We start from the raw sequence: 24,398 nt of genomic DNA, 5'->3' as shown, positions 1-24,398 counted from the left end.
AATCATCACACGACAGGCAACACAGGCAGATAACTGCGCAGCAATCTGGTGTTCGGTCCGATCGTGCAGCGCACGTGAGATTCATTTCAATCTGACAATGGCGTCTTCAGAAGTGCACTTAACATTGTCCTTCAACGTTTGCTTTCGCTGTGTACTTAATTGATCGCGACTATTGCTACGACAGGAAATTCATGGATGATGCGCAATAAAGAACAGTTGTGCTGCAAGGTCCAACAGCCCGAACAACGTCATCCATCACGTGGAGGGCCTTTGACTTATTGAAAGCGGAGCTGAGCTCAGAGCTGTAGTGAAGACCAATATGTGCCGAGACCCCTGACCCCGGACCATGCCGTGCTCAGAGATGCAGAGGAGACTGGACTGTGCCGAGATCCCTGACCCCGGACCATGCCGTGCTCAGAGATGCAGAGGAGACTGAACTGTGCCGCGGCCCCTGACCCCGGACCATGTCGTGCTCAGAGGTGCGAAGGAGACTGGCCTGTGCCGCGGCCCTTGACCCCGGACCATGCCGTGCTCAGAGGTAAAAGGGAGGCTGGCCTGTGCCGCGGCGCCTGACCCCGGACCATGCCGTGCTCAGAGGTAAAAAGGGGACTGGCCTGTGCCGCGACCCCCTGACCTCGGACTATGCCGTGCTCAGAGGTGAAAAGGAGACTGGACTGTGCCGCGACCCCTGACCTCGAGTCATACCGGGCTCAGAGGTGCAGTGGAGGCGGCGCCTGCGCTGGCGGCCCCTGACCTCGGGTCTCGCCAGTTGATGGCGCTCCGACCCATCCGGCCGATCCGGCGACCGAGCCGGCCCGGCCCTGACCGGCCAAGCACTGGTGCGCTCCTGGACAGAACTGGAGCGGATCAGAGGCAGCGGCCGGCGGCGGCCGTCCGACGGCGCCCGCCCATCCTGTCCGACAGCACCGGCTCAGCCCAGGGTCTGTCGGCCTTCCGTCCGCCCACGCGCGCTGCCCGCAAATAGCGCCTCCCACGGCCGCGCCGCCGCCGAGTGACCCCGTCCTGGCACCGGGTCCTGGGTCCCGGTTCCGGTTCGGGTCCCGGCGGGTCCGGTCCGGTTTGTCAGCGGGCCCGCTCCGCGGCGTGCCTGGCGCGGCGCCGATCGGCAGGCCGGGTCCGGAGACAGCTGGACGCCGCCGCGGCCTGAATGACGTGCCTCGGCGGTGCTGCCCGGCGCTCGGCTTAGCATTCATCGGCGCGGCCGCTGCAGACGCGGCTAATCACCCGGCCAAGGTCAGGCGGACGGGACGACGCCGTGTCCGCGGCTGGAAGGCACCCGGTGGCTGCGTGTCACGCCACCCGGTGAACAGACGTCACGTTACCAAGTGACCGCACATCAGGGCACCAGTAGACCGAACGTCACGTCATCCAGTGATGTCACGTCACCCATCGTGGCACGAAGCGGAGGGGAGCGGCCGTCTCCTCCGCCCTTTCCGCCCCCGCAAGAGGCGCGGCCAACGCATGTCAACTCAACGTCAGCGCGTGGGAGGAAACGAGTGGGATGGAGAACAGAGCCCTGCTGTATCGCTGTCGGCTCGCAGCGATTGATCTGCACGCTGCAAGCGTCACGCCCGGAACGATACCGCTGTCCGGTCCAGCAGAGCTTGACAACGGCTGACGACACCCGATGTACTGCCGCCGGCGGCAGTGCTCTGATCACGGCCCAGGGGGGCTGGGCCAGCCGCGTGGAGGGCCAGGCGACTGGGCCGGCCGCGATGAGGGTGCGGCCCGACGGTGCATCTCGCTCTGGTCAGCCCTGCTGGGACGGCACACCCCAGTTGGAGGTGCGGCCGCTTGAGGTCTGGCTACCGGACGTACAGCAGCGCCTCCCGCTGTTTTGGCCACCTTGTGATGGCTTCCGCGTCGACTGATGAGAACCACTGCCGATCTATCATGTTTGTCTTCGGCCGGCTCGTCGCAGGGAGCCGCCTCCAGCTTCACACGGACAGATGGCATCGTCGCGGCCCGCAGGGGGGGGGCGTGTTGTAGGGGGGGGGGGGGGGGGCTAGACTCCACTCATGTTGGCTCGTCAGAAGCCCCGGCCCATCAGGTGCAGTGGTGACGTATTGACGCGTCGGGGTGTCGATGTTCGGGATCCAGTCTGGGGCCGGGCATTTCGGGAAACGGTTTAGTGATAGATTCAAAGTCACGTAAACACAACGGAATAGTTTGGTGGCAGATTCAAAGTCACGTAAACACTGCGAAAACAAACGACAGGTGGCAAGTATAAACGTTGACGTTAACGCATCGCCACAGCGAAAAACGATCGACTGTGAAATATGTGGCGTGCCGACAATAGGCATAGCCTTGTGAAGCCTTAACAGGTATAGCGGTGTGTGGTAAAGCACTGACTAAGCATTTACATCCATGATGTTTATTGGCTGTTTTATTTCCGCTTCGTGCTGTTATCTAGTCACCATGAAGTATTTCAATATGTAAATGCAAATACTGCCTGACTCTTAAAGCTTGAACATGGATTAAATGAGACAGTTCGGTATTCAACCACCATGATGTTATGCATGCTGTGACTCTCATCTTCTTTACGAGTGAGCTTAGCTATCAGCCTTTGAGTTCAGACACTGCAAATTAGGGTCTGGCCACAGGCGCCGGCATATCTGATACCGCTGCCATTGTAGGGCTTGCGGTCAGCATGCCATGCTGAAGGTGCCTTGCTGCCCCAGACAACCGGCGCGCTATTGCCAGATTGTTTCCCCAAGTCAAACCAGGGCTATCTTACAAAATACAGCACCACCGGTCCCTTTAACGTGATGTCCGAGCGCGCACCACTCGATGGGTTTCATGCCGTACTATTGAAGCCCGGGAAATGGGATATTAGCACAGCAATAAATCCTTTATCGTTATAGCGTGCTCAGTGGCAATCAGGTCAATAGCCAATTATCCTTGTTCTTCCATCCATCTGATGTAAGGCGGGTGCTGTCTGATTTGCTGAGGTGCGTATAACATGGCACATCCACCACGGCAGTCTCCCTTTATTACTGGTTTGCTACTCCGGGGTGCATCATAATGGGCCTCTTCAGGCTTCGCCTCAGGCGGTGGGTCGTCTGGACCCTTTTGCAGGTCGCCGGCCGCCCGCCGGCCGGGTCAGAGCCGGGCCTGGCCGGCAGAGAAGCCCAGCCGCACTGAGCTCACACCTCGCCCCCCGCCGCCGCGGCCAAGGGCGGTGCTGATGGATCGAGACCGGCCTCGGCGCTCGACCCTGCCCGCGAGCACGCGCCGCGACGGGCGCCGTCCAAACACGACCGCGCCGCGCCGGTCTCGACACCTGTCTGATCTCGACACCTGTCGGCCAGCACCGAGCGCTGTTTGTGTGTCTTGCTCAACTCGGACGCATGTGAGCGTGTACGCTGCCCACTTTGATCAAAGCCTGAGGTGGGTGAAAGGTGCAGACATATTTATAAACAAAGGGGCCCCCGCCGGTCACGCAATCTGCGCAGGCGCGTCTGACTCACGCGTGTTCCGAGAGCAGCGACAGCCTGCGTTTTCATAAGCGAGAGAAGCCCGCGTTGATCAAAACCACGTCTGCAAACCCCCTGGGCGAACCTGCACTTCATGCACGTGGTTTTTGTCAGCCGCATCCTTGAACTTTAAACTGTATGAGCATCCTGAGCCTTGTAAATCTCAGTGAGGTGGTGACAGGAACACTCTATTTCAAACGATGCACCGGGAGATGCCAAGCACTTCGTATACATCGTGGACACAGTACGCCCAGTCGCCATTACCACCGACCACCAGCACACGCCGTCCCCTCCGCCAGCGGCGGCGCCGGCGCCGTACCTTGGAGTGGACGCCGTCGACGAAGAGCTGCGAGTGGGTGGTGCCCTCTCCCTGCGTGACGGCCGGCGCCGTGAACTGGTCCAGCACGCCCAGGTCACCCTGGGCATTCGTCTCCAGGCCGGCCGAGTCGCCCTTCTCGGCGAACAGCTGGAGCGCGCCGGACGCCTGCTGACCGGCCCGGTACAGCAGCACACTCGAGTTGTGGGTCATCCCTGTGGTCGGACAGAGGGCGACAGAGGTCAGCCAGGTCAGACGGGGGGGGGGGCGGCGTCACGGGGCGCAAGTGGCGGTCTGCAGACGCACGTGGCTCGCCAGCACCACGGAAGACAGGTGAAATGCAGACTGGACAATGACCAGTGCAATCTGACATGGCAGCACTGCACCTGCTCTTGACCTCATCACATGGCGGCACTGCACCTGTTCGTGACCTCATCACATGGCAGCACTGCACCTGCTCGTGACCTCATCACATGACAGCACTTCACCTGCTCGCGACCTCATCACATGGCGGCACTGCACCTGCTCGCGACCTCATCCTTGCGAACTTTGAAGGTGGGGTAGAACAACAAAGCGTGTATAATGGAGCGTGCAAACAGTCACACACACCTCAGATTAAAGACCGTGTGTTAGCTTTGGTAAAATGACTCCGGAGGCTCCTATGTCGGCGCGCATTCGTGCGATGATTTAAACATATTCCCAAATAATCTCAACGATGATGTACTAGCCTTGATTGAAACATCTGCATACCAGCATGTTTCTCTGCCGGTGCCCAAAAAACATCCTTCAGCAAAAGCAAAGGTACACACGAGACTTGAATTTTGATTGTCTTAGGATTCATGGATTTTTAGCGTATATCGGTGCCAGTGATCGGATCGTGTCAAATGTTTTTATTGTACGATACTGCACAATTTGCGGCAGACAACCTACCCCACTTGGAGTGGACACTCTGGCCAAAGGGGAGCTGGCGAAACGTCCCGCAACCCAGCGCGACGCGGCCAGTTGTGGTGATTTATCACGCGCGCTTTATCATTTCCAGTTCAGGGTTAAACCTCAGTCTGTTTTCCTCATTAGTGGTTCTCGGTCGCGACCTTCACTTCCTTTAAAGGCTTCGAGCGCGCGTGTCGGGCCCGCACACCCTCGCGCCATTCATGACCGCCGGCGACCGCCCGCGTGTCAGCAGAATAGCTCATCAGTCTCACGGTCAGCGGGCCGACAGAGGCACGCGCCCGCCGGTCCCGGTGCCAGGGAGCAGCCCTCCTGAGTCACCGGGCGGCCGGCGGCGGCCGGTCGCTGGGCGACGCAGGCGTGGCACGCGCCCGGGCAGCATCGCCCCGGACGTCACCGGCAGGCTCGTCAGGTCACTAGCCAGAGGTAGCGCTTCAGAAGTCGGAGGCTGGACGTCAGCGGTCACAGGCCGGACGTCACTAGCCAGAGGTAGCGCTTCAGAAGTCAGAGGCCGGACGCCGGTAGTCAGAGGCCGGACGTCACTAGCCAGAGGTAACGCTTCAGAAGTCAGAGGCCGGACGCCGGTAGTCAGAGGCCAGAGGTCAGTAACCAGAGGAAACGCGTCAGTATCCAGAGGCCGGGTGTCAGAAGCCAGAAGCCGAGTGCCAGTAGCCGGAGGTCAGGCGTCGGTAGCCAGAGGCCGGGCGTCAGTAGCCGGAGGTCGGACATCGGTAGTCAAAAGCCTAGTGTCAGTAACCGGAGGTCAGGCGTCGGTAGCCGGAGGTCAGGCATCGGTAGTCAGAAGCCGAGTGTCAGTAGCCGGAGGTCAGGCGTCGGTAGTCAGAGGCCGGGCGTCAGTAGCCGGAGGTCAGGCGTCGGTAGTCAGAGGCCGGGCGTCAGTAGCCGGAGGTCAGGCGTCGGTAGTCAGAGGCCGGGCGTCAGTAGCCGGAGGTCAGGCATCGGTAGCCAGAGGCCGGGCGTCAGTAGCCGGACGTCAGGCGTCGGTAGTCAGAGGCCGGGCGTCAGTAGCCAGAGGCCAGGCATCAGCGGTATGACGTATGCATGACAAGTCATGTGGCAATATAATGTCGCTGCTGTCGTTGCTTCTCGTTTGGCCACGCCGAGCCGAAGGGCGAACGTTATCCCCCTCCCTGGGCTGTGCGTCCCACATGCAGCTACGCCCGGCGTTAACGACCATGTTCACCACATCAGCTATCGAATGCGTCCACCATAGCCATGCCCATTGCTGCAAGTTTTAGTGAACTGATGGCTAGATGGACCGCGCAATGGATGTTCTTAGTCGATGCAAACATTGGGCTCTCTCCATAAGGCCTTGACTGTGAGGAATGGCCAAACAGCGTCCCTCCATCGGCTCAGATGCTCTCGTCTGGGTGACGCCCATTGTTTAATCATTAGTTACAAGGCGATGCCGCCCATGGCAACGGCGAAGATCTGTTGGTGTAAAGCACATCTCAACAGATCGTAAAGAAACGTTTTGCGCACTTTTGTTTGGCGAGCAGATTGTTGTTTGTAAGGCCACATCAGATAAGAACTCATCATTAATTAGGCATTTACCTAAATGTGCTGATACGGGTGATATATGACATGTTCGTGCGGGTGCTGATACGGGTGATATATGACATGTTCGTGCGGGTGCTACCACGAAAGGCAGTACAATCTCTACCATCAGATCCGCAAAAAACGCATCCGTGAACACACACACATACGATCGTCGGCAAACCTTTGCGTGCCCCTTTGCATCAAGTATGGCAAAGGTTCGACAAGCATTGGTAGAGGCTATTGCTCTATGCGTACATGCTTTTCCAACTGGTTCCAGCGCAGCCATAATCACTGGAAAACTGGCTTCCTCATCTAAACACTTTTACTCGCGTTGTAGGGCCTTCAGTGTGCATACGGTAAGTGGTCTGCGTGCCTGTTATGAAAATGTAGATATGGTGCTTTAGAATCCGTGTGTTTACTGTGTGTAAAGATTGATGTTTGTAAAGATTGATGTGTGTAAAGATTGATGTGTGTAAAGACTGATGTGTGTAAAGATTGATGTGTGTAAAGATTGATGTGTGTAAAGATTGATGTGTGTAAAGACTGATGCGTGTAAAGATTCCACTGGAAGGGATTGAACAGTACAGCCAACGTCCTGACTTTCCTACTTGGTGCTGTGTCACCGGCTTTCCGCTGGGGTTTCGAGACCGCCCGTGTTGGCAGTCCAGCTTGGTTGTACAGCGGGCGTGCGCTGGAGAAAAACGAGCGCCGACAGACCATCCCATGACTAACACAGCCTTCAAAGCACGAACGCGGTGCAGCGGAGTGACACGCCCTAAAGTGATTGTCATTTCAGCTGTGTTATACTGCTCAGGAGTTACCTGTGCTCAGGTGACACACTGCCGCAACTGCATGGTGTCGCTCCAGAGAATGCCGTTCAAGGACAGGCCACTCGGAAATGAATTTCTTTAGCTAAATGCACAGACAGCCTGCGGCATCTTCTGGTGTTAATGTTGGCTTTTGGTCTTGTATTCTTTTATCTTACCCTTAAATATTCCTGCGAAGCTACATCTTTAAAGTGGCTACGGACCGCATTTCACTTTGCATTTTGGCCTCTAATTAACAACCGAAAAGAATGTCACAGGGTACAGAGAGTTAGTCTACATTGCGCCGCAACGTTAGAATGAATTGCGCTTGAAGACTGAACATCTTGAGGTACAGCATACAGATTTCTGGCTTTCCGACGCAGTGGGTCGTAACGTGGATGAGGGCTACCGCTATTGTGCAGATGAATATTTTTACATTCTTATGGCTTTATCGTGGTCGAAATGCGGACCATGTTCGGATGCTGATTCCTTCTCAATGGGGACCAGTTCAGTAAGGCTCATTCCTCTAATAAAGATGACAGAATCCGACCTTCGCCTGCATTTTCCAGACCACAGATGCCGCACCCAGTCCATGTACAGACAGATAAGCCAGCGGAGAGCTGGCTGAGTGCCGTGTCCTACCACACCTTCAGCCGTCTGAATCATCGAAGTGACGGGGAACACCGGCAGTGGGAGCGTCCATCACGAGACAGAGGCCCCAACTGCCGAATGCGACGACAGCCTCGACCCGACCGCAGTCGTAAATCCTGGCCCGCCACCGATCTCCGACGCCAATCGGCCGCCGACCCGGCCAGACACCAGCCAGGTGTGGGGGAGGGGGTCTGAGGGGAGGGGGCGCCGCGGTACCGACCCCCGACCCGGCCAGACACCAGCCAGGTGTGGGAGGGGGGGGGGGGCTGAGGGGAGGGGGGCGCCGCGGTACTGGCCCTCCGAGCCGGCCAGACACCAGCCAGGTGTGCCGCGGGAAGCAGGGGCTGAGGGGAGGGGGGCACCGCGGTACCGACCCCCGAGCCGGCCAGACACCAGCCAGGTGGGGGGGGGAGGGGGGGGGCTGAGGGGAGGGGGTGCCGCGGTACCGACTCCCGAGCCGGCCGTCATCAGAGACGCGGAGAAAGCGCCGCTCTGATAGATGGCCGTCGACGGGCGCGGCCAGCGTGGCCGGCGCGTCAGTGTGCATCGTTTACGGCACCGCGGAGCAGCGCTGATGCATGGCGTTACACAACGGTGGCGAAAGTGGCGTCCGAGTGCAGCGCCGGGCCACGGCCGGCCTGGTTAGCGGCCAGCCTCGACCCCCGCCACCCCCGCGCCCACCCGCCGTCGCCGCCACCGGCCCGCCGGCAGTCGGCAACCGGCACCCGGTCAGCTGCAGACGAGACCGCGCGCGCCGTCGCTAGGGTGCGCCGCTGGTGGCGGTGCGAACGCTACTTTCCTGCTCATTTCGTGACGAGAATGGCTCATAAAGGAAACATTACATTGTGGAAAGCTTTTCTCTGAAGAAGGTGCATCCTTCGTCATCAGAAACAGCGCTTTCTATTCATCCATAATGCCAGTCCACAGTGGCATCATTCTTTGGGTACCGATGTCGGCTTTCGTTGTAAATGCGCAAAACGCTACGCCATACATTGCTGTCACCAGAACGACTCATAAAACGCATGCCTCGTACTGACCCGGGCTGTGACCTGTGGTTAGCAACGAACAGTCGGCGCTCGTGTCACGAAAGCAACACACATCGGCCAGCTGCAGGCATTTCAACTCATAACGCTGGCCAGCTTTCAGCCTGCTGTTGACCCTTGCAGCTGACACGACGTGTTCCCTTCGGCACCAATCTCAGCAGCGCTGGTGGCAGCCGGTCGAGTTAACCTGCGCTCAGGGTCGCGGCCAGGCCGACGGCTGCACCGTAGAACGACCCGCCAACATGCGGCATGTAACTACATTCAACACGTGTCAGCGGCACCAAACGTGCGGAACGAGCCGCCTGGGTTCATCGTAAGGCTAGCCGGCCCGGTCAGACGTTCCGCTGCTGCGGTCGGGCCCTGGGGTGCACCGCACCGCGTGAGGTGGCGCCAGAGGACCGGTAGCCGGCAGCTGGATTATCCGACCGCCAGCGAGATTACCCGGCACCACATCTGGAAACAAATATGCCAGCGTGCCTCTCCCGCTCGTATCAAGTAGAGACTTAGACATTCAGCGGCGCCATACAAGGACTATTCGGGCCCTATTCACGGCGATTTCTGCATCCAGCGAAGCAGCAGCTGTATTTGGCCTGTCGGTCGAACGTTGCACCAGCTTAGCACTGGCGATGATCGCATTAGAATCGTCACCGCCGCTGAACACGTCACGGTCATTCTGCTTAGATGGCAGCAAACAGAAGGGCAAAAACCGCAACGGCAAAAATCGTTCAGAATGAATGATTGCACCCAAAGCTAGGCGTCACCATGTCGAGCGATGTCGCCGGGTATAATCCGTTCCTCCCCACCTCACTCACGAATGCCATGTTCCTTGCGCGTTGCAACAACATGGCCGTTGAGAGATGTCTGCATCGGAGATTACGAGCTCAACACAACATCCCGAAATACGTCACTGCAACGAGGAAACAGCTACTATGGGGCGGCTCTGCGGTCGCCTCCACACCCATACGGCTCAACAGTACCCCCTGACCCGGCTCAACGGCACCCCCTGACCCAGCTCAACAGCACCCCTGACCCAGCTCAACAGCACCCCCTGACCCGGCTCAACAGCATCCCCTGACCCAGCTCAACAGCACCCCCTGACCCGGCTCAATGGCCGCGCCGACTGGCCGGCTGGTGACCGGCTGCATCAGCAGCCGGGTCGAGGGGAAGCCGGCGGAACCCACCGGTGACTATGGCCGGCCGGTGTCGCAACCGCCCAGCTGGGCCAGCCGTGTGGCCCAGATCGGCATAATGGAAGGGTCAGACGGGCTGCAGCCGACCCGTCGGGCCGAGGGCAGCCGCGCGGCTGTCACGACGTGGTGACGTCATCACAACGCCGACGGATCGCGCCGCAGAACCAATGCCGTCGGAGGTCGCGTTTCAGGCTGCAGCGCTACTGAATTGAGCGTCGCGCGCCGCGGGAACGTCACTGAGAACCAAACCAGAGCACTTGTAGTGGTCCCCACAAGGTCGTCTCCAGCTGGGTGTTGTGCAGGTCGGTTCGAAGAACCGCCATTCTCATTCATTGCGCGTAGTCCCCTTGGGGCTGGGCGGCGGAGTCACGTTCCTCAGGGTCAGGCGCGACTCCTGAGTACGCAGCGGGCGTCGTGACACTACTGCCAATCGGCCGTAGCGCCGCTGGGCCCGGGGAGAGGTGACCCCGTGACCCGGCCGGGACGGCAGCAGACACGGTTACCGACTGACCCCCAAACGTCCCCCCCCCCTCCCACTCTGGCGGTCGGAGGATGAGGCGGCGCACCAGCAGCAACAGCGACGGCGACACCAGGTGCGGCCGCGGCGGGGCGGGGGGGGGGGCAGGGGGGCGGGCCGGCGAGGTGGGCGGATGGCTGGCGGACGCCAAGGTCGGCCGGAGCCGCTGCAGCCGGCCCCCACCCCGACCCCGGCGCTCAATGGTTTGAGCGTGAGCGGATTGAGGTTAGCCGAATCAAGCAGCTAGCGCCGGCGTGCTGGGTCATGAGCGACGGCCACAATACGTCAGGCCGGCCGCCCGCACGCGACGCCAACCCTTCCGCTCGCCGCCCACGCCGCCCCTGCCGCGGTCGCCGGGCCCCTCCACATCGGCACGGCTCTGCACCGCCCACGGCACTAAAATCCTCGCCGGCAGTCACAGTACTTGGAAGCAGTGTTGTGCTTCAGGTCATTTCTTGCAGATGGCAACTCAGACCAGAATGAATGAAGGGAAAGCAACTCCTAATTCGCATACACCTGATTCACATCGCGTGATTTTTCTGGGTGCTGGCCTGCACTGGTGCACCGAATGCTTCTGTTTTGCCAACACGTCCACAGTTTCAGATTGGGCGCGTCGGCGAGACATGACACAGTCCAGAGAGCTGTTGCACCAAATAACTCAAGACGAAGCCTCCCCAGACGTCAACCTCGCACATCTCTATAAACAGCCGTAAATCACGTGATGTATAGCACAGTTTAGCCGCGGCACACTCATTGGGCAGCCACACAGCGCGGTCCGTCAAACCAGACCTGTTTACAGGCAGGCGACTCGGACAGAAGAGACCCTGCCGGTTCCACACACAGCGGGCCTGAGCGCATTCCTGATCTGGCAGTGTAGACCCAGATCCAGATCGACTGGTGGAGGTTCAGATTCGTTTGCAGCTGCATGCCTGGCGATGACTGGCGCCGAACTCGTCTGGCACTCTTTCCATGCCCACGAGCGCGGTGTTTCATACATTCCGGGGGCCTGAGTCGGTCTGGAGTTATTTGTTTCGACCCACGCTCCGCGCCGTCTACATTCACCAGTGTCGAGAGGTGATCACTTCTTCGGAAAGGTCATCGGTCAACGCTGGCCAGTTCGGCCGGACCGCCACAGCGGTCACATTTAACGGCGCCGTCGGCGGCCAAAGCCAACAGCGCCGCGGGCGAGGCGGGCCGGTGACGTGGTTGCTGCCCGCCGCCCGGTGGCTGCCCCGTGTCCTCTGAGCGATGGGGGGGGGGGAGCATGATGCGTTTGGCGCCTGGCGTCTGCGTCTGGTCGGGGACAGGGGCCGGATCCGACTCAGCCTGCGGATTCCCGGGACCTCCTGGGTCAGCCGGGCTCGACGCGGACGCCGGACGGAGGCTCGCTCCGGACACTCGCAGCGACCCGAACAGACTGCTCAGCGGGCCGCCTGCACCGGGGTCATTGGTCTTGCCTGCCACAGCGCGGCGACACCCCCGCCTCCATCGCCTGGAGGCTACAGGTGTTCGGTGCCCAGCGGGGTTATACTGCGGGGTTCCATGATACTACTTTACCGATGACGACCAATGGCCACTCTCTTCATGTACCTGAAGAGCCGTCTGTCACCGTAGCATGTCTCGCAAAAGCCAACAAGCGTTTTCAACGTGGGTTTGTGAGCAGCTCGTTCCCTCTGCTGCACCGATGCTGACTGCGGCTCTGTGCCGCCCCCGACCGGGCGCGCTACTGCATGCCCTAGCAACGGTGCAAGACCAGGCGGCGATGGGTTGGGCCGGGCCCGGCTGGGCTACTGATAACGACCAGCCACCACGTCACTCAGCGTCACCGACTGGCGACGCAAACGCCGCCCATGTCCGTGCCAGTGTCGTGAGCTTAAGGCCGTCGCGGCGGCAGTGACAGTGATAGGACCAGCGTCCGACTTTAACTCCGCTTGCGTCAGCTCGGCTCCGTCTGGGGTGGAAGGTCGAGCACCGGGCAGTGTGTGTGTGGGGATCTGACGTGGCGGACAAGGAGAGGTGTGGCACCGGGTCGGGGAGGGGGTAGGGGAGCGGTCACCTAGCGGAACGGACAACAGGGGAGTGACACTGGGTCGGAGAAGGAAGGGCCACCTTCCGGAGCGGGTAAGGAAGGGGTGCGGCCTTAGGTCAAGTGCAGAGAAACATCCGACTTAGCAAAGAGGGAATGGGTCGAGGAGGGAGAGGGCAGGGAGAGCAAGGTGTGGGACGGGGCAGGCGGACCAGCGGGAGAGCGAGAGGTGCGGCGCCGGTTGAAGGGAGGGGGGAGGTTCAGCTGACGGAGTGGACAGGTGAGAGGCGTGATAACGTCTCGCGGCCTACGCGACACCCTCGAGCCAGCCGCGTCTGCCGCTTAAGTTCCGCAGTCAGGTGCCACCGCCGTCGCGTCCAGCGGCGCTCGCCGGCTGTCGTCATGGCAACAGGTGGCGCCGTCGCTGCAGCCGACTGCCGTCAACATCCTGACTCAGCCGCCGCCCGGCGGGCCAACCGATTTAAATGACTGGCGTCGCCGACTTCCCGGTGGAGCGCGGCCAACTGGGCCATGCGAGTGACGCTCTCGACGGCGGCTGCCGCCCCCTCAGGTCGCGCACCGGCGGCCGGCCGGGGCGGCGGCCGCGGTCACGGCCGGGCGCGTCTGCACGGCTGCCGGACGGGGCCGCGTCCACGGCCGGCGCCGGCCACGGCAGACGCTCAACAGAGGCGGGGCGGGGACGACTCGAGACTAAACAGCGGCGGCGGGATCGGCCAGACGAGCAGCCGACCCCGTGCCCGGCAGCCAAGCCCACCCGGAGCCTCACCGCGGCAGCCACCGGCAGCCTCCAGACGGCGGTGCCAGCTGCCGTCCAGCCCGGGCGGGGGGCCGACCACCTGGGCTGACTGTCTGGTCTGCCTGACCTGCCAGCGTTTATGAGCCGAGCAAGGGGCGGCGCGGCGCGGGGGGAGAGGCCCCTGCCGACGCGCCGTCTACACCGGACCAGCCGTGCCGTGCACAGTGGCTGCTATGTGAAGACAATGGACAGTGGCAACACCAGCAGCCAAAAGGCAACGACAGGGCGCTGGGAATGGGAGAGCAACGAATGCGCTTACGACAGTTATGATCTCTAAAGTTACAGGAGTTACGTTGAACTAAGCTGGGGGCGGCTATCCATGGGATCAATAGCCGAGCAAAGGACCATCGACCGCGCGAGATAGCTGCAGCCAGCGGCGAGCAATCACAAGGCGCCGGGCATGACGCATGGGGCACTCCAGCTTGATCTCAACAGCCCCTTGCGTGGATCATTGAATTATCAGCAGCTGATTCAACGCGGCGTGGCAGAGCCGCGGTATAACCGGCCACTTCACACCGATAACCACACCGGGTGTGCTCTGTCGTAAGCCGGGGCACGTGGGGCCACTCAGCCGCCTCTCCCACAAACTCCGGGTGGCAGCCAGCTTCGTGAGTGTTCAGCACGTGCCCCAAAACGGCTGTGACGAGCCCGGCGGCTCTCTCGAGCGAGGGGTGGAACTGAGCGGTCTGATCAATCGCTCCGAACAGGTGGACCGCTGCCTGGAAGTCAGACACGGGGGCCCAAGCTCGCTTTGTCCAGGAGGCGGGATTATCTCATACAAGTCATGCGCCTTGTTCAACGTAAGCGGAACGAGGTGAACACATATGTGGGTGTACTCATCATGGTAATGATGTCAAAAGTCACGCAAATTGGAACACATCTAGGAACACATATTACTTGGTCTTATCAATGTAATGGAGTGTGTCATCTAATGAACGTTCAGCATGCCGGGAAGTCCTCTGAGAAAGCATTTGTTATCAATCCACAAATCGCATTGCCCGGGACTTGGCTGGCTAGGATCCCGAGATAGCTAGGATTTAGAGATGATTAGGATTTTTAGGTTAGGATAGCTAGGCTTTTAGCTAAAATAACTTTCATATAGACAGTTTAATATAGGCACCTTTTAGCTAGAATAGCCAGGCTAGGATTTCGAGATTAGCCGAGATTTCGCAAGCGAGATCTGCCTGGCAAGACCTGTCCATTGCAGTTGACGCAATCTGTAGGCTCGAGCTGGATGATGTTTTACCCTACCCTACAGTTCGCGAAGTCTGCGCTGGGAGCCGCGGCAGCTCGTGGAGCCTGCGTTGTGGCGCATCAGGCGTACGGAGCTGGCCGAGGCAAGAGCGCGGCCTGGTGGGCAGCCATGGTGGTGACGACCTGCCATGACCTCGCAGAGCATCCCGCTGTGACCTGGATGTCAGCACCGTCTGATAATGGTCGGATGGCCAGTGTCACGTCTCCCGAAATCAAGGTCAGCACTGGCTGAAAACATTTTTTTCGTGGTTTTTGGGGTCACTGTGTTTCATTGGTATCGTTAAATGACTGGGAATCTAGAGGCACGGGGTTCGATTCCTTGCCCCTCCTGTCAGGGTGAGAGGTAGAGAGGCAGGTGACGTCAATCAGCCTCAGCTACTGAGTGCGTTGTAAACTTCGCAGTAACCAATCAGCCACGGGGGCTTTAGGATAAGCCGCGCATGACGTAAGCCCTCTATACAGATGCGTACCGTGACAGTGGGCGCGATGGTTCTGCCTGCGTGGGGCTCTGGGTGCCGGTGGTGGAAGAATGACACTCATCTGTTCACAGAATTGCGCGCCGGTGACGCCTGTTTCCAGGCCTGACCTCAGCTGGCACCGCCGACACGTGGTGCCAATCCACAGGCCCCGACCCCGACTTTGCTGGGACAGCAGACATGTGGTGTTGGTTTGCCGGGGCGCCTCTGACGGACACGTGGTGTTGATCTGTCAGCTCTATACTTGCTCGGACGGCGGGCACATGATGTAAGTCTGTCCGCCTCACCCTAGCTGGGACAGCGGGCACGTGACGTCAGCCTGTCCACCCCAGCCCAGCTGGGACAGCGGGCACGTGACGTCAGCCTGTCCACCCCAGCCCTGCTGGGACAGCGGGCACGTGACGTCAGCCTGTCCACCCCAGCCCTGCTGGGGCAACGGGCACGTGACTTCAGCCTGTCAGGCTCGCCCCAGCTGGGAAAGCGAGCGCGTGATGTCAGCCTGTCGGTCCCGCCCCTGCTGGGACAGCGGACACGTAACGTCAGCCTGTCGGCCGCGCCCCTGCTGGGACAGCCGACACAAGGCCGATCTGGACTCGGTGGCCGCGGCCGGCCCAGCGCGGCGATCGCAGACAGATAACAAATACGACGGCAGCCGGCCGACAGGGCCGCTATTTGCGTCCACTGCAACGACCAAGGCCGCCAGCCGCCGGGCGCGGCCGCCACCTGAGTGGGCCACCGGGAAGATGGGCAGACAGCCCCAGCTGTGCGGCTGGAGTGTGGCACAACACGGCAGAGTTCGGGTCGGACTGAGGGCACGCGGAGATTTCAGTCGCGGGAAGCCAGACATGGGGTTATTGGAGCAGTGGTGTCTTAAATTGATATGACTGAGGTGACTCAAGGGACAAGTTCTAACACCCTGGAAATTGATAACGTTTCACCGGAGAGTAGATCTGTGAATCGCCGGAAAATGGCACACAGGTGTTCTTACATTGGATACAGAGAGGTAAATTACGCTCTTGTGCCATTTTCCCGATAGTAACCAGTCTAATTCATCCATAAATTCAAACCGGAGAGAAATCCACAAGTTTGCCACCACGTGGAAACAAGAAGCGAATGCGTCGGACCAACATTTAGCTGGCCCGACGCATTCATCCATCCAGGGAAAAGACGACCAGTCTGATGATCAACAGACCAAGCGTGCCAGCTGGCTCATCACGCCGTTCATGGCCCATCAACACCGATGCTGAACAGCACATCGAATGCCAAACCGTACCCTCAGCGCGTGTTACGTGACGGATTTGGGACCGCGACCGCAAACGGAACAGCCGCCTGAGCATCAGCGGAGTTCCTCCGGTGTGGTCCCAGTGACTCGACTGCCCCAGTGGCCCCAAATGGCCTCAGATGGTCTGGAGAGCGGCTGTAGTGGCTGTCGCCTGAGCTTCGCGTGTTTTCCGGTTGAGCGCACAGGTGTGTGGAGCAGCTAGCAGGCAGAAATAACAGCTTCCCGCCCGAACATGACCTAAACAGCTCAAAGGCATCCTGGGAGACGATCCGGAAAAGAGCGTCTGGTCTGACGTTTGCAGGGGCGTGAGTGTTGTTAAATAGGCACGCACATATTACAGTTTACAAGAGCTCCTCAGACGTGAAAAGGGGCCATGGGTTGATGAAAAGGAAGTTTTTCAGCCGTGAAGGCAAGGAGCCAGCAGAGCGTGCTCCGGTATTTCGAAAGGATTAATCACGCATGGCAAAGTGCCCACCAATAGGCCAAGATGCCCATATAGTCCCTGGAACATCAAACATCGTCTCTGCACCGAAAGCATGATTCCCAGAATCATTAGCATATCAAGCTAGCTTTCGCCTGAACTCCAGCCTCAGTGTGGAAAATGAGCCACATAATATCGTGGGCGTGTCTCACGTTCGAGCTCAAGTCCACACCTTCGGTGGAGATTCAAAGGCCGTAAAGGCCTCGGCAAATGCTAGTCGAGATGCGTGACCCGAACCAGTGTGATTACTGCATCTAAGGAGGGTGATGAAGGCAACAAAGACTGTTTGTGTCGCAAAGGAGCTTCATCGACTGTCTCCAGATATTAATGATTTAATGGGTGCAGACATTTTAACCTCCATGTACTTTCACTTCCGAAGACGCCTCCAGTGGCTTGAAATTTAAGTAGAGCTCATATGATACATGATACCCATTACAGATATAAGAGCGCCCGACCGGTTAGCGTATGGGCGGTCAGCACCCTCGTAGCCCATGTAAGGACGCTGCGGCACCGACCCGGCACGGATCTAGTCCAAAACAAAGTAATGTTTGCGGAGCTGGATACCTCGCACGCCGCGCCTGGGAATCAGCCAGTAAATCATCGAAAGTCGGCCGACACGACGGCCACACGTATTTTTATTCGCGTGAATCAGCGCCCGGCCCCGCAAACACAACAAACACCCATGGTGGCAGAGATGTTAATCTGCTGACGATCAGGGTCAATGCGATGATCACACCCTGTCACTCTTCTCGATTCCAGCACGGCTATCGAGGTCAAAGATCACCGCGCTCCTCTGATGCACACTGCCTTTCAGACTCATCAACGTCGCCACGTGCTCCGTAAACTGCTGCAAATGAGTCTGCACTAGCGCGAGGAGTTCGTGTCAGGAGTGAGTGATGTTCGGTTTTGCTCACTTCTACTCCAAATAACACTGTAGGCTTGTATGTTCCAAACCGCGCACCATGTGACCTGCCGCTCCCCATAGATACACCTCACCAACTCGGACGGCCGAATGGAAAGCATCCATAACCCAGCCCTCCTTCTCTCATCCTGTGGCTATCTATCTCTCTCTATGTTACCCAATGGCTATCCTCTCAGGGAATAGCCATTAGGTCGGTGAGATTTAAACGCTAAATCATTAGGTTTGTTTTAATAGATCTGGTTTCTTTCCATAACATTATGCGCTGACCTGTGTTACGTGACTGAAAAACATAACGTATCACGTAAAATACCTTAATACGAAATCGGTTGTTGACGAATTTGATGCTCCTACATAAGAGGCAAATTGATTTAACTCTAAACACGAAATTTTTGGCACCAAAGTCACATCAAGCAGGATGACCAGTCACTTTGTAAGTTATGAGGTACATGAGTCACGTGAGGCGCGTCACACTCGGACTAGTTTCAAGCAATCACAGACCCAGAATATGACACATCGACACATCATATCACATCTATTTCGAGCCGCCTTATGACTGCGGTTTAGTTGAATCAGCCACTGGAATGGGCGTTGGACAATCTGGGTTTAAATTCAAAGATCGAAATATTCTGAAATCACCATGTATAAATTTACTTGGTGTATCCGACAGACATGAGTGAATCAGCCAGGTAACAGGATCCAGGTATCCGTGCCGAAAATGTAAGCTAGAACTGTGGTGGCGACAAGGTTTCTATTTTTTTTTTAAACGAGTCAATTATCGCAGCATTTTAGACAGAAACATATTCGAAAGGTCAAAATGTCTGAACTGAAAAAATGACGTGAAGAAGCGTTTAAAACGGATGGTTCTCGTGTCAAAAAATAAGAGACCGTAAATCGGCATAGAATGAAGATCCTTGCTTCCGATATCCCCGCCCCAGCCCGGCTCCTACTCCCCCCGCCCCCTCCCCCCCCCCCCCCCCCCCCCTCGTCCGCCGCCACCACCCTGGCCCGGTTGCTGCCGTCTTAGCGAGAAGCTGGTGACAATCACCAGACATGACGGATGCTATAGTATCTTCTAATGCATTGTCTGACAACCCAGCACAAATTACCTTCTGGGGACTCGCTCGTTGAAAATGAGTTTGTCCACCCTGCATTCACTTGCCCTTCCGCAAAGTAGCCAGTTAGCCAGTAGCCAGCATGATCAGTTTTATATGAAGGACGAAGTCACAGTTCCTTTTCTCAAAGCAAGGTTCCGTACGTCCATTTCAACCTCAGAACCTATCGGGAAGGGTCTCCGAGTGAGCCAGCAGAAACGAGGCTATATAAACAGACAGAACGGAGCTTTGGGCACAAGAGTGCCCTGGAGTTTACCTCAAAATATCTCCAGCCGCCTGCTGTATATGGTAGCCTAAGATAGGCGCTCCATCTCCGGGCACCGAGCCGGTCAGCGACCGGCGGCGGCGGGGGCGGGCCACGGGGAGGGACCGCAGGCCTGAGTCACCCCCACCGGCCTGACATCAGACGGCACCACGTCACCCCGGCTGACTGAGACCAGAGGTGGAGTCACACTCGTTCATCGGCCGTCATAAAGAGCCAATTGCGGCCGGCCTGGACCCGTGACGTGTGACGGGCAGCCCACCACCAGCCGACCGCAGCAGGGTGTGGGGTGTGGAGGGGATATCTTTGTTCCGCCGGCGCCGGCAGGGCTGTTGCAGCGCATCTGACTCAGCACTACGGGGGATCCACAGCCGGAACGGCCGACCTGCTGCAGCGCGTCTGATCCAGGACTGCACCGTGCCCCGCCGCGGGCCCGGCTGCAGCTGCTGTGCCGCCTCAGACCCCAATACCGGGACTACAGCTGCCGGGGTCTCAGGACTCTGGACTGCATCTGCTGTGCTGGTGCGGACCCAGATGTCTGAAACTCAGCTGCCGTGGCCCCAGCCCCGGACAGCAACCGTTGCGGTCAATGCTGGGCGGGACTCCCGACAACAGCCGCCGTGCAACGACGCACAGCGCCCGTCGCCGTTCGTTTCCTCCGTGTACCAAGCACGCAGCATTGTGGCCGGTCAGGTAGGCGCGTTAGGGCGGACCCGGTCGGAGGCGGACGCACCGGCGGACGCTGACGGACCGGCGACGACGGCGGCGAGACCGCAGCCCCGCCCGCCCCGCCCGCTTGGCTCAGCCGCCGCCACAACGGGTGCGATCGAATCGTCTGCATACCGTGCCGACGGCGGGCAGACGTTTGGCCGCCTGTGGCTGACGTTTGGCCGCTCGCCACGGACTCTTCAAGCCGATCAGAGGCCCAGGCTCGTGGTGCAACCGTCCAACAGTCAGACACCACAGAGGCCCGGGCTCGCGGTGCAGCTGTCCGACGGTCATCTACGGCCAGCGGTGTCCAACGGTCGGATATCAGGGGCCCTGGCTCGTAGTGCAGCTGTCCGACGGTCAGCTACGGCTAACGGCGTCCAACGGTCGGATACCAGGGGCCCTGGCTCGTAGTGCAACTGTCGGACGGTCAGCTACGGCCAACGGCGCCCGACGGTCAGACACCAATGGCGACCAGCGACCAGGCGGACCCCCGACGCCGGTTTAAAACGAAACCATCTTTGTTTATCCCATGATGTCTCGTGCATACAGTAAATATACAGCACATTTCGTGAGAGCTGTGTTAAATGGGCAGGCTTGGTCAACACTTACAGCTGTTCGCCAACGCCGCTGTAAAAACACCTGCATAGATTTCTTATGACAAGACGGTGACCATTTTTAGACCACAACACCGCTTCCGACGCAGTGCTGCATGCTGAGTCTCTCGTAAGTCTCATCGAGCCGCCGTAAGCTACGATGGCTAACGGCGAAATGTTGTGAAATATATGCTTCATTTCAAAGAATAACGAGAACAAAATTTACCATCTATCACACACACACACACACAACACAACACACACACACACACACACACACACACACACACACACACACACACACCCACACACACACACACACACACACACACACACACACACACACACACACACACACACACACCACACACACACCACACACACACACACACACACACACACACCACACACACACACACACACACACACACACACCACACACACACACACACACACACACACACACACACACACACACACACACACACACACACACACACACACACACACACACACACACACACACACACACCACACACACACACACACACACACAACACACACACCACACACACCACACCACACACACACACACACACACCACACACACACACACACACACACACACACACACACACACCACACACACCCACACACACACAACACACACACACACACACACACACACACACACACACACACACACACACACACACACACACACACACACACACACACACACACACACACACACACACACACACACACACACACACACACACACCACACACACACACACACAACACACACACACACACACACACACACACACACACACACACACACCACACACACACACCACACACACACAACACACACACACAACACACACACCCACACACACAACACACACCACACCCACACACACACACACACACACCACACCACACACACCACACACACACACACACACACACCACACACACACACACACACACACACACACACACACACACACACACACACACACAACACACACACACACACACACACCACACACACCACACACACACACACACAACACACACACACCACACACACCACACACACACACCACACACCACACACACACACACACACACACACCACACACACACACCACCACACACGAGCAGCTACGACGCACACCATGAATGCCGGTATACACAGTTAATGGGTGGATATCTTATTCGATACTGTGATCAGTCATGCATGATGTGGGGCCGCTTGCATTGAGTTATAGCCTGAAATTGCGCTGATTGCTGTTAACAGCTCGAAATGACGGCATATTATCGGCGCTGCGCATGAGGACATTTAAACAATGAGCGTGATGAGGCCCTGACCCAACATTTGAACAATTAGCGTGATGAGGTCCTGACCCAACATTTGCGTCATTACAGCCCAAGTCAACGACCTATGGTTGCTTTTGCAGCGTTGCAAAAGGCAGAAGTCAGCAAGCACGGGCCAGCGGGTTCGTTGCACGAGCTCCATTGAAGTGGCATTGTTTGAGAAATCGTCAGGGTCCAAGTTTTGCCAGCTGTGCATGTGTCAGCGATTATGTCAGAGATCTTGCCTAACATCCTAATCTGCTTACTTCATCGCCGTCGCTTACAGCTTAACTTGGAGGGTAAGAGAAGTCTTAGGTACAGTCGGAGCTCACACGCCAAAATGAGTAATCCTTTCAGAACCATGGCGTCCTGGATCACGTGTAGAAAACAGGAAAGAGACAGATTCACATTGGCAGGAGATTCCTGGCCGCCACCGACGTAGCGCCCATCAACACGCATAATACTGACACGCCGGCGGCTCCGAGAACGCCCCTCTCCGAACGGCCCGCACAGCGCCATGCAGCTGAAGTGGCCTGGTGACGAGGAAGGGAGTGCCGGCGATCCCGCTGCACCACAGGCCTATCGCATATCATCCACTATGCATGACGGCAAAATTTGTAAATGCAACAGTGCGTGTTGCTGTTCCGCTCGAGCCATTGCACCGACATGCGCCAGGCGCCTGTTCTCAGTCATCGCCCGCCTGCTCTGAGCCGCTGGGTGATCTGTCACGCGGTGTGGTTTACAAAGCATGACCTACAGGCCGCCATAGCTCACGTGCCGTCTGCAGCAAATGGGATTTGCTTATGAGCAAAGAGGCACACTTCCATATTCATAAGCCGATTTGCATGACTTCAACATACGAGATGAGTTATAAGTGTTGGAGCAGCCGCCCATTTCTCCGGATGAGAAGCTAGATCATAGTTGTTACAAAGACAGCTTTACAGTTTCTTGGATAATGCTAAATCTTTTCGAACAAGACATAGGTGAATTTTACATGTGCTGTTGTGCTCTCAGCTGCGGGCACACACACGCACACACACACACACACACACACATATATATATATATATATATATATATATATATATATATATATATATATGTATATATATATATATATATATATCACCTAAACCAAGCAGACCAGGCAACAAATGTCTATAGGCAACGCATCATAAGCCGTAATTGTTGAAGCATCGAGACTGATGTATGTTATCCATAGCACACAGCCCAGCTCGCCTCGGCCGCTGAAACGGAGTCGTTGACAGCTGAGCGACGATGATCTGAACATCAGCCATTCCGAAAAGCTTTTTATTGGCGGACCTTTGAAGTCATAACAGACTACGGCTGGGCCAGTTGGCGGCTGGCCGAACGCCGTTGTTGTGATTGATGCTGGACATCGGCAGGTGGAGCCAAACAAACGGCTGGCATGGTGATGTCAAAATGACTAGGGGCACCTGACAAACACTGGTGGCAGCGACCGCAGGCTCCGTCTTTACACAGGCTTTCCATCTCCAGATGGAGTTCGTAGAATTAAAAAGCAGTCTGCGCCTGAGGCTGGTGGATGCCAATCACCAGTGCTATATATGTATGTATATATATATATATATATATATATATATATATATATATATATATATATATATATATACATATTTGTATATGACCAATGCCACCAATCCACATCATCAACACCAATGCCAGTACCACATCACATTCAAATGGCCGAATTCCCGGAGTTCCCGCGAAATTGACTACAAACAGCTCATTCGATCACGCAAATCAATTCACTTACCTACAAACTTGGAGAACTGAGCCGGAGGCCGCCATAAGGGGTATTGCTTCGGAAACTTCTGCTTCGACCAGAACGTATTAACAACAACCTTGTAAACGACCATTTTGCCAGGTGTGCACGCATCCCGAGCATGGTGCTCGGCAACAACCGTGCAGGCAAGCAGCGCAAACAGCGCAACAGTCAGCTGACCGGCGGCCATACTGAGTGACCGGAGGTCACGAGCGACGTCCAGCGCAAGTGTCACGATCACCTGGCGTGCACGATGGAGGAGCCCCCGGGGCGTGCAAACATCGTCCACCGCCGACCAGCGATGTCTGGTGTACGGAGTGCAGACGCACCAACCGACCGTACATCCACACCTCCGTTCGGCAGCGCGCCGCACCGGAGCGCCGGCTCGACTCTGCTCCGCCCGCGGCCGCGTCCAAAGTCGAGCCGGCCGGGCTCGCGGCGAAATGGCTCGCTCGGGGAGGAGCAGACGGCGTGGCGACTTCGCCTGCCTCTTTGGCGGAACGACTGGTTGGACGGGTCTATAGGGACGTCCCCTGGGGTGACGTGTCAGACGGACGCTTCTATAGGGGCCTGACTTTTGAAGCGGCGTGGTTCGGAGGGTGAGTCTTCATGGGCGGTTGCCCCTGGAATGTATCGTTAGGAGGGCACCTCCGTAAGGTGCCCGCCTCTGGAGTGAGGTGGTCATACAGGAGGGTTAATAACTATCAGACGGCCACCTCTGAAGCAGCACGGTGAGGCGGGAGAATGTAGAGAAATGGTCACC

General features: G+C 57.7%; 1 protein-coding gene across 1 annotated transcript in view; it reads right to left on the bottom strand.

Moving 5' to 3' along the window:
* LOC119110221 (spondin-2) overlaps positions 1-23,930 on the bottom strand; it is a 29,310-nt gene extending 5,380 nt beyond the window's left edge. Inside the window, exons 1-2 of the mRNA XM_037233959.1 lie at positions 23,627-23,930; positions 3,817-4,028 (exon numbers count right to left, since the gene is read on the bottom strand). Of these exons, the coding sequence (XP_037089854.1) occupies positions 3,817-4,028; positions 23,627-23,825 (411 nt within the window). The 5' untranslated portion in view covers positions 23,826-23,930. The remainder of the gene's footprint in view (positions 1-3,816; positions 4,029-23,626) is intronic.
* Between the last annotated feature and the right edge of the window lie 468 nt (positions 23,931-24,398).

This window comes from Pollicipes pollicipes, unplaced genomic scaffold (genome assembly GCF_011947565.3).
Source record: "Pollicipes pollicipes isolate AB1234 unplaced genomic scaffold, Ppol_2.1 Scaffold_7231;HRSCAF=8579_pilon_pilon_pilon, whole genome shotgun sequence".
Taxonomy (NCBI): Eukaryota; Metazoa; Arthropoda; class Thecostraca; order Pollicipedomorpha; family Pollicipedidae; genus Pollicipes; species Pollicipes pollicipes.
Note: the sequence above shows the minus strand (reverse complement) of the source record. Positions and strands in the feature narration are given on the sequence as shown.